A 15,132-nucleotide genomic window follows, 5' to 3' on the forward strand; every position below is an offset into this window, starting at 1 on the left:
TCCATCAGATCAAGCCATGAGGTCAATGCACCTGTGTAAGCATGGAGGAGGATGGATGGACACGGACAGATCTCCATCAGATTGAGCCATGAGGTCAATGCATCTGTAAGCATGGAGGAGGATGGATGGACACGGACAGATCTCCATCAGATCAAGCCATGAGGTCAATGCATCTGTAAGCATGGAGGAGGATGGATGGACATGGACAGATCTCCATCGAACCGAGCCATGAGGTCCCTGCACTTCCTCTGCTGCAGCCAGACAGCAGGAGCTGGGGAAGGGGCACTGCCAGGACCTCTGCAGGTAAAACAGGAGGGGAAGGAGCTGGTTCCCTGTTCTCATGACAGCAGCTCAAAGGTGCTGGGTTTAGTTGGCAAGTAAGAGAAATGGGAAGTGAGGAGGCAGTTCCTGCTGGCTGTTGGCTTGCTGGAAAGATCCCATGGGAGTTTGTGGTGACTTGTTCAGAGCATCAGAAGGTGAAAGTCCCTTTCCATAGGGAGGTGCACCAGTGGAAGGACCAAACGTGGAGGCACGAGGACAGCCCATGTGGCTCATGTGTTTGGGCCACTAAGCAGCAGGAGTTAATGAGTCAGTGTTTCCCAGGATCTGTGAAATGTGAATGAAGTGGGGTGGTTTCTAAACTTGTGGTTCTTACAATTAAACCCAGTCCCAAGCTGAACGGTTGAATTGGTCCCAAAGGCAGCGACTGGGAAGGACCCTGATGTGAGAAGTGAGAGTTGGAAGCTTGAGAAGGGGTCCTGTGGAACTGGAGCATCTGGGCATTAGAGGTAACGGGTGAGCTTGACAGTTGGTCTCTATTGTTACGATGCAGCAGTGTGCTGTGCTGTCACTGCCAGGAAGGGTTCCATAAAGCTCTGACTGTGGAAGGTCATAGAATCCCAGCCTGGTTTGGGTTGGAAGGGACCTTAAAGCTCCTCCAGCTCCAACCCCTGCCACGGGCAGGGACCCCTTCCACTGGAGCAGCTTGCTCCAAGCCCCTGTGTCCAACCTGGCCTTGAACACTGCCAGGGATGGGGCGGGCATAGTGGTGTGTCACCACCACTGTAACCTGGAGGAAGGAAATAACCCTCAGGTACCTAAACCGTGCCTGTTCTGCAGCTCCGTCCTTTCAAGCGCTTGATAAATCACAAGTGGGAGGGAGCAATGATGGAGGGATGGACAGATGGAGTTAGGGAGGGATGGGTGGATGGATAGAGGGATGGATGGACGGGTGGAGGGATGGATGGGTAGAGGGATGGATGGATGGATGGATGGACGGACGAATGGGTGGGTGGATGGATGGACAGGTGGATTCATGGATGGATGGATGGACGGAGGGATGGAGGGATGGATGGACAGATGGACAGACGGGCGAATGGGTGGATGGATGGATGGATGGACAGGTGGAGGGATGGATGCATGGGTGGATGGATGGGCAGGTGGGTTCATGGATGGATGGTTGGATGGATGGAGGGATAGGAACATCCCACCCGGGTGCTGCCAGTTGCTGCTGCAGCTCCACCGCTCCACTCTTGCTCTCAGCATCCTGCTCCGCGCCTTCTCCTGCCGGGACCTTGCGGAGCCGCCACCGCCGCGGTGTGAAGAGCCGGGTACCGGCAGAGCAGCTCCGCGCCCGCCCTCCTCGGTGCGGGATCCGCACCTTCGCCATAGGAAGCAGGGTGGAGCGGAGGGGGTGTCCCGGTGCCCCAGCCCCCCCATTCCCCGTGCCCCCCCCCCCATTCCCGGTGCCCCCCCATTCCCGGTGCCCCATTTCCCATTCCCGGTGCCCCCCCCATTCCCGGTGCCGTCCTCCCCATTCCCCGTGCCCCCCCCCCCCCATTCCCGGTGCCCCCCTCCCATTCCCGGTGCCCCCTCCCATTTCCCATTCCCGGTGCCTCCCCCCATTCCCGGTGCCGTCCTCCCCATTCCCCGTGCCCCCCCCCCCAATTCCAGGTGCCCCCCCCCCATTCCCGGTGCCCCCTCCCATTTCCCATTCCCGGTGCCCCCCCCCCCCCCATTCCCGGTGCCCCATTCCCGGTGCCCCTCCCATTCCCGGTGCCCCCCCCCCCATTCTCGGTGCCCCTCCCCCATTCCCCGTGGCCCCCCCCCCCCCCATTCCCGGTCCGTTCCCTGCGCTCCCGGAGGGGGGGGCGGGGCTTCCTCCCCGAGGGGGTTGGGCCATGGTGTGGGGGGGGAAGGGGTGTGGGCGTGTCCCGTGCTTTGCGCCTGCGCTCTGCGGGGCGCGGCCCCCATTGTCGGGGCGGGGTGACGTCGGGGCGGGGCGGGGCGCGGCGGGGGCGCGCGCGCGGGGAAGGCGGCGTGCGGCGGGCACCGGCACCGCCCCGGCCAGACCGCGCCATGCCCGGCTCCCTCTACCAGCCCGAGGGCGGGCAGCCCGGCCGCGGCCCCCCGCGCTGCCTGGCGCTGCTGAGCCCAGCGCCGCCCGCAGGGCAGGAGCCGCCCGAGCCCGAGCCCGGCCGGGAGGTGCCGGTGCCGCCGCCGCCGGCAGCAGCAGCAGCAGCAGCGCAGGGTGAAGCCGCCGCCCTGAGGTTCGCCCTGGATCAGCTCTCGCTGCTGGGGCTGGAGGAGCCGGAGGCGGGCGGCGCGGGCACGGAGGAGGCGGCGGCGGGCGGAGGCGCGGGGCCGGGCGGCCTGCAGGCGCGGGAGCGCGGTGGTGGTGGTGGTGGCGGCTCCCCCCCGGCCACCGGTACCGCCTCCCCCCCGGCCGCCTTCGGTAACTTCGGGCCGCACCTCGCCGCGCCCGCCGCGCTGCTGGAGCCGCTGGGCGCCCTGGGGAGCAGGAAGAAGAGCGTGAACATGACCGAGTGCGTGCCCGTGCCCAGCTCCGAACACGTCGCCGAGATCGTGGGCCGCCAAGGTAACACCGCCCATCACCGCGGGTCCGCCTCAGGCACCCCCCGGCCCGCGTTATTTGGGTCAGTTTGGGGGCTTTGTCTCCGTGCCCGGTAACGCGGAGGCGGAAACTTAACGGCGGCAAATCCCGCGGGCCTCAAACTCCTCCCGCGGGTTCTCGGGGCTGCTCCGCTTTGTGCCGGTCCCCACCGCGCCGGCTCTGAGCGTGAATCAAAGCCGAATCCGGAGCGAGGAAACCGGTTGCGGGGTTGGGGGGGGATGATCAAGCCCTCGGTGCTCACGGGAAGTTCCCGTGGAAGCTGCTGGGTTTATTGTAGTTGGGTCCTCCCGTCTCAACCCGGCTGCTCCGCTGTTGTAAGCGGTACCGCGGGCTCTCGGTGGATCAATGATCGTTAATCCGGCCGTTGATGGGGAGCCCTGAGCTGTCACCAAAGGACACCTGGGCACGGCTCAGCCCCAGCCCATGGTGGGTGTGCCTGGTGCGGGCTTTGTCTGGAGGAAGCCCCAAATAGCGCTGCACCGAAGTTCCACCGTTAGGAAATAAGAATCACGGTTGAAAAAGACCCAAAAGGAGGGGGATTTAAGGGGCGGGGGGGTGGGAAGGGAATAAAAGGGACAGGAGCTGCTGCCTGCAGGAATGCCAGCGGCGATGGGCAGTTGGGATGCAGGGAGCCTGACCTCTGGGGTGGTTTTGCCACGCAGGACTCTGGCACCCCAACCCTGCCCTGACCCCCCCCCCGGCCATCCCCATCCTCAGCCGTGGGGCTGCGGGATAAGGGGCTTCGGGGGGGATTCTTTTCCTAGGGGGAAGCGGGGAGCTGGGCAGCCTCATTGTTCTCTTTGTTAGCCAGAGCCATGCTGTGATGAGCGTGGTGACATCATGCTCTGCGCTTCCCATTGGCCTGCGCCGCCTCCCAGCCGGCCCCGCTTCCCAACCTCCCAACTTTCCACGCACCCCTCACCGGTCCCACCACCCTCATGCCGGTGCCGGCCCAAACCGGGGCCCCCAAAGCCCGTTATAGCACCGGAGGAGAGGAGCGAGACGCAGTGCCCTGCTCCGGAGGATGCTGCTGCTGCTGCTGCCTGGGCTGGATGGGGACATGGATTTGGTGGGATTTGCAGAACCAGCAGCTTGAAAGCAAACCCGTAACGGATGCTGGCCTCCATTGGGAAACGTTTTGGCTCTGCGAGCTCAAGGAGGTTGGAGGAATGGCTGCTTTCGGGTTGGCGGGTGGCATCCTTCCTCGCAGCAGCTGGGGTCGGGTGTTTGGGCTGTGGTGAGGTCCCAGTGCTGCGCCTCCAGCATCCTGACAAGCTCAGCGTGCTCCAAGGTACCTGCCCCGCATCCCTCCTGCAGTTTGGGTGCTTGCTGAGCCCCACAGGCTCATGGGGCTGCTGGAAAAGAGCTGCCAAAGGGGTGATTCCAACCGGGATGCTGGGGTTGGGGTCTGAGACCAGCGATGGACCAGAGCCACCCACCCCCTGCTGCTGCCTCAACCCATAGGCAGGAGCTGCTCCCCCGGGGGTTTTCCCTCCCTTGTTTCCTGCTCTCAGCTTTCCTGTGGCTCATGAAGACCCCACATCAGGTCCCTGCTGTGTTGGTTGTTGGGCATGAAGGGGAGGGCTCAGCGTTTGGCATTCCCAGCTCTGGCAGGGGCTGTGCATGGGATGGGGCATGTGTGGAGTCTTTTAACTCCAGTTGCTCTGCCCCCTGCACTCTTCTTGCACCACACAGCCCAGCCGTGTCCTGGGAGCAGGCGCTTGTGATGCTGCTGCACTCAGAGCATAGGAAGGGGTAGGCATGGGGAGCAGGTGCCCTGGAAGGGTTTGGGGCAGGGGTTTCTCTCCCCATACATCATGTGCTGAGGGGTGCTTTGGTCCTGGTGGCCCCTTGCAGCCATTGAGCAGAGTCAGGATGTGGCCGGGGCAGCTCTTTGGTGTCAGTCCTATGAAGGCTGTCAGATGCTTCTCCTTTTTCTTCCGTTTTTGTTGGGTTTTTTTCCTCTAAATCCACTCATTTACCACTTTCCAGAAGGGAGCAGCAGCTGCTCAGCAGGTAAATGTTGTGTAAAGCAGATCCGTGTCTTCTTGGCTCCTTTCCCAGGGGAAAATGGAGAGAGGGATAATGGGGCAGGCTGGCTATTGAAGTTGCCCTGGCTCTTGCATGTCAGCGTTGTGTCAGCCTCGCTCCCTGGTGTCCTGGCTTTGGAGGTGGGTTTCCAGCAGCTTCTGCCCAGTGAGGCTATAGGAGGTGATGGGCTCTGCTCTCACCTCTGACACCACGTGCCTCTGATGGGATGGAGCCAGCCATGGCTTCTCTCCTGGGCTCTGCTTCCCCATCTGCAACACGGATACACAGGGACCATGTGCAGCTTTGCGAAGGATGTGGGAAGGCTGCTGTTCATAGAAGGTGTTGGGATGCTCAAAGGGGGGATCCAGAGAAGGATGCACGTGGAGACAACAGGGCTTGGTCCCTGGGCCAGCCTGAGCATCTGTAAACTTGCTGTGGGGTGCTGGGGCTGCCATCAGTCCCTTTGTGTTCCTCAGCACTGGGCTGCTGCTGGGTGTCCTGTGCCCATCCTGCCACAGCCTTTGAGACTGGCCTGGCTGCTGCTTTCCACCTCTCTGGGTTGTGGGAGAGCCGGGAACTCCAGGGGGGATTTGTGTCGGTTTCCCAGGACATGAAGGGGCTAAGAACTGGATGAGCTTTAACGTCCCTTGGCCTGTCCCTACATCCCTTGTCTCAAGCCCCTTTCCAGCTTTCCTGCAGCCCCTTCAGGCACTGGAGCTGCTCTCAGGTCTCCCCTTCAGGAGCCTTCTCTTCTCCAGGCTGCCCCAGCCCAGCTCTCTCAGCCTGGCTCCAGAGCAGAGCTGCTCCAGCCCTCGCAGCATCTCCAGGGCCTCCTCTGGTCTCTCTCCAGCAGCCCCACGTCCCTTTTGTGCTGCTGCCCCAGAGCTGGATCAGGGCTGCAGCCCAGCACACGGGGGGGTTCAGTGGCTGCGTCATGGGGAGCTTCTGCTCACCCAGCATCCCAAGGCCCTCTCAGGGCTGCATCCTCAGGATGCAGAGGCACTTCCATGCACGCTTCCCCAGCCTGTGCTGGGCTTTTGCAGGATCATAGAATGGTTTGGGTTGGAAAGGACCTTAAGATCATCCAGTTCTGAGCCACAAATGGGCTCTTGTAATAGTTGTGGCCCTGATCTGGGGCTTGTGATAGAGAGCAAAGTCCTCTTTGGTGGTGCCAAGAGAGAGCGTTCAGGAAGAGCAGCTTGCCCCTTCCATCACCACCTCCTTCCAGCAGGAATTCCCGTGGGATTCTGCTTCTTGGCTGCAACTGGGGCCTCCTCAGCCTGTCTGGTGCTGGGACAGGACCAGCCGTGGTCCTGCAGCCCCATGGGGCAGCTCTGGGGCACGGAGCATGCTGGGGTGGGTAGCTCAGAGCTGGCCACAGTCAAAGGGAAGGGTGCACATCCGAGATGGGAGCTCCCCACCTCCATGGGTGCTGTCTGTGGGGTTGGTGCGAGGGGCTGTGACTCGGTGGGGTTGTGTTTGCACCTCGGCTTTGCCCCCTCTCATCATTAATGCTGGGCACGGCCTTTGGGGCAGTGCAAACGTTGGGAATGGCAAAACCACGGCCCCTTGGTTGAGGCAGGGCTCTTGAGCTGGCAGTGCCACTGAGGATGTGCCTGCGCTGGGGCCGGCAGTCAGTGATGCCCATGTCCTCTGCACAGCCCCGTCTGGCACAGCCCCTTCCAGCAGGGATCTGCTGCACTGACTGGGTAAGGATGCAACGGTCGGGGCTGTGGTTGCACAGCTTGGGTAGGGGCTTGTGGGGACCCATAGGAATCATCCCATACTTGTGGGGATCACAGGATCCTGGCCTGGGTTGGGTTGAAGGGACCTTAAAGCTCCTCCAGCTCCAGCCCCTGCCATTGGGACCCCTTCCACTGGAGCAGCTTGCTCCAAGGCCTTGAGCACTGCCAGGGATGGGGCAGCCACAGCTTCTCTGGGCACCCTGTGCCAGCGCCTCAGCACCCTCCCAGGGAAGAGCTTCTGCCTAAGAGCTCAGCTCAGTCTCCCCTCTGGCAGGTTCAAGCCATTCCCCTTGGCCTGTCCCTACAGGCCCTTGTCCCAAGCCCCTCTCCAGGTTCCCTGCAGCCCCTTCAGGCACTGGAGCTGCTCTCAGGTCTCCCCTTCAGGAGCCTTCTCTTCTCCAGGCTGCCCCAGCCCAGCTCTCTCAGCCTGGCTCCAGAGCAGAGCTGCTCCAGCCCTCGCAGCATCTCCATGGCCTCCTCCGCGTCCCTCTTGTGCTGCTGCCCCAGAGCTGGATCAGGACTGCAGGGGGGGGGTCTCCCCAGAGCGCAGCAGAGGAGCAGGATCCCCTCCCTGAGCTGCTGCTCCCGCTCTGGGGATGCTTTGGCTTTGTGTGAGGAGCTGAGCTCTCCCCACCCGAGTGCAGCTCTTTATCCCTGTGTGTCTGCAGCAGCGAGGTTTGCAGTGGACAGGGGCAGTCGTGGGGCATCTTCCATCCCAGTGTGCTGCTGGCTTTGCTTTGGGTGCCCTGCAGATCTTAGGGGATGATGGGAGGTGGGAAACAGCATCCCCGGCCCTCATGTGCCAGTGTTGGGGGGTGGCAGCAGGGCCGAGTGCCTGGTCATGAGGGTGTAATGAGGGTGTGCAGTGGAGCCCGGGCAGGGTGGATGTAGTGTGCAGGGATGCAGGGATGCAGGGAGCGGTGCTGCGCTCCCGGCCAGGGACAGCTCCAGGGTGAAAGCAGCAGCACCCAGTCCTGGTGCGGAGCTGAAGCCTTTGGGTGGCCAGGCACTGCCGGGACTCACAACCAGAGCCCAGCTTCCCATGGCAGGGAAGGGACAGGGCAGTCACGGTCTCCTGCATCCCAGCGGGCTCTGCTGCTGAATCATGTTCCTCGGCCGGGGAGCAGGTCTGTCCAGACCGGGGAGCACCAGTGCCCACGAGCACCTGCCCTGGGGTTCCCTCCTGTTCCATCCAGGCACGGAGACCCAGCTCCCTCGTCCTGGCCCTCCAGGGCCAGCGCCACGGCTTCTGCTGGGCTTCAGGTTTAGCTGTGCCTGGGAGGATCCCGCAGGATCCAAACAAGCCTTTTCAGAGGGTCCCAGCCTGGTTTGGGATGGAAGGGACCTGAAAGCTCATCCAATGCCACAGGCAGGGACCCCTTCCACTGGAGCAGCTTGCTCCAAGCCCCTGTGTCCAACCTGCCCTTGAACACTGCCAGGGATGGGGCAGCCACAGCTTCTCTGGGCACCCTGTGCCAGCGCCTCAGCACCCTCCCAGGGAAGAGCTTCTGCCTAAGAGCTCAGCTCAGTCTCCCCTCTGGCAGGTTCAAGCCATTCCCCTTGGCCTGTCCCTAAGGCCCTTGTCCAAAGCCCCTCTCCAGGTTTCCTGCAGCCCCTTTAGGCACTGGAGCTGCTCCAAAGTGTCTTCCTTTGTGTGTCAGGTGCAGAACCAAAGGGACCCGCTAGTTCTTGTTGGTCCTGCATCTCCGCATCCCTGCAGGGTGAAGGGGAGCGCCTGCGAGGCGTCAGCATTAACGTGTCATGGGGTTGTTTTTTTTTTCCCCTTCTTCTTGCCCTGCAGGCTGCAAAATCAAAGCCCTCCGTGCCAAGACCAACACCTACATCAAGACCCCGGTGAGGGGCGAGGAGCCCGTTTTCATTGTGACGGGGAGGAAGGAGGACGTGGAGATGGCGAAAAGAGAGATCCTCTCGGCCGCCGAGCACTTCTCCATGATCCGAGCGACGCGCAACAAAGTGAATGGGCTGACGGGGGCGATGCAGGGCCCCCCCAACCTGCCGGGGCAGACCACCATCCAGGTGAGGGTCCCGTACCGTGTGGTGGGGCTGGTGGTGGGGCCGAAGGGAGCCACCATCAAGCGGATCCAGCAGCAGACGCACACCTACATTGTGACCCCCAGCCGGGACAAGGAGCCCGTCTTCGAGGTGACGGGCATGCCGGAGAACGTGGACCGCGCTCGGGAGGAGATCGAGGCGCACATCACCATGCGGACCGGCTCCTTCATCGACGTCAACGCGGACAACGACTTCCATTCCAACGGCACCGACGTCTGCCTCGACCTGCAGGGCAGCGCAGGCAGCCTCTGGGCCAAGGCCCCCCACCCTGCCCACCGCCCCCCAGCCACCCTGCGCAACGACAGCCTCAGCTCCCTGGGCAGCGCCTCCACCGAGTCCTACTACAGCGGGCGGGTGGCGGACGCCAGCCCCACCAGCCCCTACAGCACCAGCAGCGGCTTCACCTTCAGCGAGCCCGCGCTGGGCTCGGAGGAATGCGACTTTGGCTTTGACTTCTTGGCTCTCGACCTCACGACGCCCACCACCACCACCACCATCTGGTCGCCCTTCGAGCGCTCGGGCAACCCCTTGCAAGCCTTCAGCAGCTGCTCGTCCATCAACGGCTCTCAGAGACGCAACAGCGGCGCCGCCACGCCGCGCCACTCGCCCACCCTCCCCGAGAGCGGTGCCGCGGGGCTGGACCACCCTTTAGCCCGGCGCATCCAGAGCGACCCCGTCAGCACCTTGTCCTGGCTGCCCACGCAAGGCTCGCTGTCGTCCTTCTCCAACAGCACCGGTTACTCCTCTTCTTCCTCCCTGCCCGGCAGCATCTCCGCCGCCTCGGGCTCGCCCACCGACTCCAGCAGCTCCGACGGGCACCGCAAGAGCTCCCGGGAGTGCATGGTGTGCTTCGAGAGCGAGGTGATCGCCGCCCTCGTGCCCTGCGGCCACAACCTCTTCTGCATGGAGTGCGCCATGCGCATCTGCGGCAAGGCTGAGCCCGAGTGCCCCGCGTGCCACACGCCCGCCACGCAAGCCATCCACATCTTCTCCTAGCCGGGGCTGGCTCGTTTCCCCCCTGACCCCCACCACCACCACCACACACCCCCCCCACCTCCACCCCGGCTTTTTAAGGACTTGGAAAACTTGGAATCAACCTTTTTATTTAATAATAACGGATGCGATGGGTGCACGGGGTGGGGGGGGCGGGAGGAGGAGGAGGAGGAAAGGAGGGGGGGGGCGGCCGACATCCATGGGGTCGGGAGGGATGGGGATGAAGATGATGATGATGATGATGATGAGGGGCAGTGAGGAGGCATCTCCAGTGTTTACAGAATAGCTTTAAACCCACACCCCCACACCCCCCCCCCCAACCACCGGCCGCGGTGTGGGGCGGAGGAAGCCCGGCTGTTCTTCCACAGTCCTTCCCCAATAGCAGTATTCAGTTTGCAAAGTGAAATAAACAGAGAGAAAAGGTCCGCTTGCACTTTTTTGAGTTTTTTTAGGACACGCGAGGGTTGTCTTTTATTTTTTTAAAATCCTTCTCTTCAAAGTCTTTTTTTTTTCCCTCTTTTTTTTTTCTGTTGTCCTCGTTCCTTTTGTATAGCCTTTTTTTTTTATTATTATTATTGTTATTTTTGTCACCTCCATAGATATATATCTGTATATATTCTATTTTTGGGGTTGTAATGCAGGTCTTACCTTCTCTTCTGCCAATGTGAAAACTGCCCCCAAAACGTGGGACACGAGGGCAGGGCTCGGGGCCGTGGGGCCTCGCTGGCTGGAGGGATGCGGTGACCGCGCCACGTTGCAGACAGATGCTATCTCCTTTATCTTGTGCTTGGGTTTGGTGGGGTTTTGGTTGGTTTTGGGGGGCTTTTTGTTGTTTTTTTTTTTAGTTTTTACCTCTTTCTGTATATGTAGGGAATTTATAGCAAAATATCTACTTTATGGAATAAATTTTAAAGACTAAAATATATTTTATTTTAAATAAAAAGAAAATAACGGACCTTTAACCTTCCATGGCTAAAGTACTGATTATATATTTGCTGAGCTGACTTGACGGTTATGAAAATTGTATCAAGAGTTTTATTTTTTGACTTCAAAGCCTTCTTAATAAAGACTTTTTACTATATCCGAAGTCCTGTGCTCACTTGGGTCTCTTCCCTTGGCCCCGTCCCTTCCAGCAGCCTCAGGACCAGGCTCCCTGCTCGGGTTTGGCCCCTCAAATAGCGCAGGGCCTTGCTGCATCCCTGGGTGCCATCATCTTCAGGTGGATAATAAGGAATCTCATAGACATTAGGCAGAAGCTCTTCCCTGGGAGGGTGCTGAGGCGCTGGCACAGGGTGCCCAGAGAAGCTGTGGCTGCCCCATCCCTGGCAGTGTTCAAGGGCAGGTTGGACACAGGGGCTTGGAGCTGCTCCAGTGGAAGGGGTCCCTGCCCGTGACATTGGATGAGCTTTAAGGTCCCATCCAACCCAAACCATTCCATGATTTTATGACCCTTTTGGGAAGCACGAGCTACCAAAGGGCTGTCTGGGTGCCTGTTTTCTCCCCAGCTGAGAGCTCAGCTGGTGATGGAGGTCTCCATTGTGCCTATGGGCTGCACATGCTGTGATTTGTTAGCGAGCCACATGCTGCTGCCAGCCCTGGGGCCGTTGGGGATCCATCACTGGTTTCATCGGGAAGTGCCTTTGTGTATTCCCTGCTGCAGAATTGCACATGGGGGGTTTGGGGGGGGTGGTTCATCACCCTGCTGCAAGCATGTGCTGATCTGCTGCAGTGCAGCTGGCACCCTCAGGGATGGCTTTGGTATTCCTGGTGCTGGTGCTGTGTGGGGACCTGATGCCGGTTGAGGCCCCAGAGACAGAAGCGCCCATAGGCAGTGAGGACCCGATGATAACTGGGAGCCAAGGAGCAGCAGAGATTCACAGGCAGTAGCACCCATGGAAAGCAGCACCTATGGGTGCTTGGAACAGGCTGCCCAGGGCAGTGCTGGGATCACCATCACACACCATGTAGATGAGGCCCTCAGTGCCATGGGTTAGGGGTGGCCTTGATGACCTTGAAGGTCTTTCCCTATTTGGTTGATTGTGAGCCACAGACAGCAGCACCCATGGGTGCCATGGGGACCAATGGGCAGCAGCAGCTCTCAGGACACTGCTGGTGCCATGGCCACAGGTTTTCATCATCACCATTTTTGGGGGTCTCCTACATAGGAGAGGTCTTTAAGTGCCCTTCTTGGGCTCCTGGAGTGTCCTGGTGGGCTGGGTGGGAGCCCCAGATGAGACTTCTCAGGGTGTCCCAGGTTGGTGCCCTTCACGGCCCTGGGAGGGAGGGCTTGTGGGGCAGAACAAGGGGTGCAATGGGGCCCTGCATTTGGGTCTAGGTGCTTGTTAAAGACCGGGACGGGGAGGTTTTTGTGCCTCCCTGTGTGGCTCCAGGTCCCTGGGTCATTCCCCACTGGGTTGCAGGGTGCCAGATGGAGCATCAGCCACGGGTGCTGCTCCCCATCCTGCCTGCACACAGGGCACGCAGAGACCCACAGCCTGGCAAGCGCAGCACCTTGGCAGGGTGCTCCTCATGGGTGAGGAGGAGGGTTTGGTGCTGCCTGGGCACTCGTCTGTCCTGCTCCTTGCCCAACTGGCCTGGCTGCTTTTAACCCCTGCAGCCTGGCTCACGTTCATTCTCCTCCCTCTGCCCCGCTCCAGCACTGCCTGTCCAGGGCGCTTCTGCTGCGAGCAGGAGGCAGGAGAAGCTCTTGAGGGTGTCCAGAATCACCCCCCTGGCTGCAGAGCAGCCCCTAAACAGGGTCCTTGCCCCTGGATGTGTCCTGTGGGGTTGGAGGGTGCTGATGAAAGCAGGGGCAGAGGCGCAGCATCCGCTGTGCTGTGACCGAGGGGCCACCCTGGGCAAAGCCAGCTTTCTGTGCTTCAGCCATTGCAAGCTGCCACGTTCCAAACCAGCGGCCAGGATGGGACCAAAGCGCCCATGGACCTGCTTGAGTGCCACCCAAAGAGAGGAGGGTGGCTGAGAGATGAGCTGGCTGCTCCAGCAGGGATGCTCTTGTGTCCAGCTGGGATTTCAGACTCAAAACCATTATTGCCTTGTTGGGGAGCTGGACCAAGCACAGTTTTCACTCTCCCCAGCACGTGCAAGGTCCTGCCCCTGGGATGGGGACATCCCAAGCACAACGACTGGCCTGGGAACGTTGAATTGAGAGCAGCCCTGAAAAGAAGGACCTGGGGGCTCTGGATCAGAAGCTCAGCGTGGGCCAGCAAAGTGTTCTGGCAGCCCAGAGCCCCCCCTGTGCTGGGCTGCACCCCCAGAGTGTGAGCAGCAGCTCAGGGAGGGGATCCTGCCCCTCTGCTGTGCTCTGGGGAGAGACCCCCGCAGCCCTGACCCAGCTCTGGGGCAGCAGCACAAGAGGGACGTGGAGCTGCTGGAGTGAGATCAGAGGAGGCCATGGAGATGCTGCGAGGGCTGGAGCAGCTCTGCTCTGGAGCCAGGCTGAGAGAGCTGGGCTGGGGCAGCCTGGAGAAGAGAAGGCTCCTGAAGGGGAGACCTGAGAGCAGCTCCAGTGCCTGAAGGGGCTGCAGGAATGCTGGAGAGGGGCTTGGGACAAGGGCCTGTAGGGACAGGCCAAGGGGAATGGCTTGAACCTGCCTGAGGGGAGACTGAGATGAGCTCTTAGGCAGAAGCTCTTCCCTGGGAGGGTGCTGAGGCGCTGGCACAGGGTGCCCAGAGAAGCTGTGGCTGCCCCATCCCTGGCAGTGCTCAAGGCCAGGTTGGACACAGGGGCTTGGAGCAAGCTGCTCCAGTGGAAGGGGTCCCTGCCCGTGGCATTGGATGAGCTTCAAGGTCCCTTCAACACAACCCATTCCCTGATTCTATGACAAAGTCAAGACGAGCGGCATCAGATCCCCACAGAGGTGATTGACGCAGATTGATGTCAGCCATAGCTCCAGGTCCTGTCAGGTACCCAAACTGCAGCCTTGCTCTAAGCTCTCTCCGTGGAGCCGCCGGGCAGCGAGGTCCCAAGCAGCAGCGAGCCTTGGAGCAAACCAAACTCTCTGCTGCCCACTCTCGGGCATCCTTGAGCTCGGCTCCTCGCTTTCCCACCTACCCCTCCATGGGCGAGCTGCCTCTGCTCCCCGGTGATCCCAAGGTCGAGGCGCTGCAGGATGCATGGACCAAAGCCTATGGGTAGCGACCCCTGCTCCCCCCCATTCCTCCCCACACGTGGGGATGCTTCAATGGCTGCAGCGATACCGGAGGGTGCAGCACGAGGGGACATAGTCCCCATCACCCTCCCCATGTAATGCCTCTCTGGTTCCCCTTTTCCCCCTCTCCTGCCAGTCACTGCCCCCATCCGGGTGGGATTTGGGGGTTCCAGTGAAGTTCGGTTTGTTTCTTCTCCCTCCAGTTCCTCAGGGCTCCTCTGACCACAGGAGGGCAGATTTGGGGGAAAACCAGGCAGAAATGGGGCCAGGTGCAGGATGCTGGCACTCAGCAATGCCCAGGGTGAGAGCTCAGCATCACATTGGCCCCATGGCGAAGAGAGGGGTCCCCCTTTGTGGTCCTGGGTGCCCGGGTTTGCTGTGAGCAGCCCTGACCCTCAGGGATGGAGCCCCAGGACAGGGGTCCCCTGGGTAGCACACGGGGACCCCAACAAGAGCCCATCAGCACCAAACAGTTCTGGGAGCACTGCAAAGAGCTTGAGCCACCCCAGAGCCTCCTGGTACCTTGCTGCAGAGGCAGCTCGGGGCCACCCTCACCCTGCACCTCTCCTGCAGCCAGGAGCGCTGCAGCCCCAGTGGCACAGGGATGTTCTGCTGGGAAACAATCCCTGCCAGGTACCATCTCTCTGTCCCTCCATCCATCCATCCCTCCCTCCATCCATCCATCCCTCCCTCCCTCCATCCATCCATCCCTCCATCCATCCATCCATCCATCCATCCATCCATCCATCCATCCCTCCCTTCCTCCATCCCTCCATCCATCCCTCCATCCATCCATCCATCCATCCCTCCATTCATCCCTCCCTCCATTCATTCATCCCTCCATCCATCCCTCCCTCCATCCATCCCTCCCTCCATCCCTCCCTCCATTCATCCCTCCAACCATCCCTCCCTCCATCCATCCCTCCCTCCATCCATCCATCCATCCCTCCATTCATCCCTCCATCCATCCCTCCCTCCATTCATCCATCCCTCCCTCCATTCATTCATCCCTCCATCCATCCTTCCCTCCATCCATCCCTCCCTCCATCCCTCCCTCCATTCATCCCTCCATCCATCCCTCCATTCATCCCTCCATCCATCCCTCCCTCCCTCCATCCATCCATCCCTCCTTCCCTCCATCCCTCCATTCATCCCTCCCTCCATCCATCCCTTCATTCATGCTCCATTCATTCATCCCTCCATCCAT

The 15,132-nt window shown here is 60.9% G+C and overlaps 1 protein-coding gene across 1 annotated transcript; it reads left to right on the forward strand.

Moving 5' to 3' along the window:
- The first annotated feature begins 2,322 nt into the window (after positions 1-2,322).
- On the forward strand, positions 2,323-9,798 carry MEX3D (mex-3 RNA binding family member D). The gene is made up of 2 exons (XM_062628206.1): positions 2,323-2,878; positions 8,492-9,798. The coding sequence occupies exons 1-2, from the start codon at positions 2,359-2,361 to the stop codon at positions 9,757-9,759; spliced, it is 1,788 nt and encodes a 595-aa protein (XP_062484190.1). The 5' UTR covers positions 2,323-2,358; the 3' UTR covers positions 9,760-9,798.
- Positions 9,799-15,132: the final 5,334 nt, after the last annotated feature.

The sequence above is a fragment of the Pezoporus occidentalis genome, unplaced genomic scaffold (genome assembly GCF_034315485.1).
Source record: "Pezoporus occidentalis ecotype Australia unplaced genomic scaffold, CSIRO_AGI_Poc_V1 ctg310, whole genome shotgun sequence".
NCBI classification, from domain to species: Eukaryota; Metazoa; Chordata; class Aves; order Psittaciformes; family Psittacidae; genus Pezoporus; species Pezoporus occidentalis.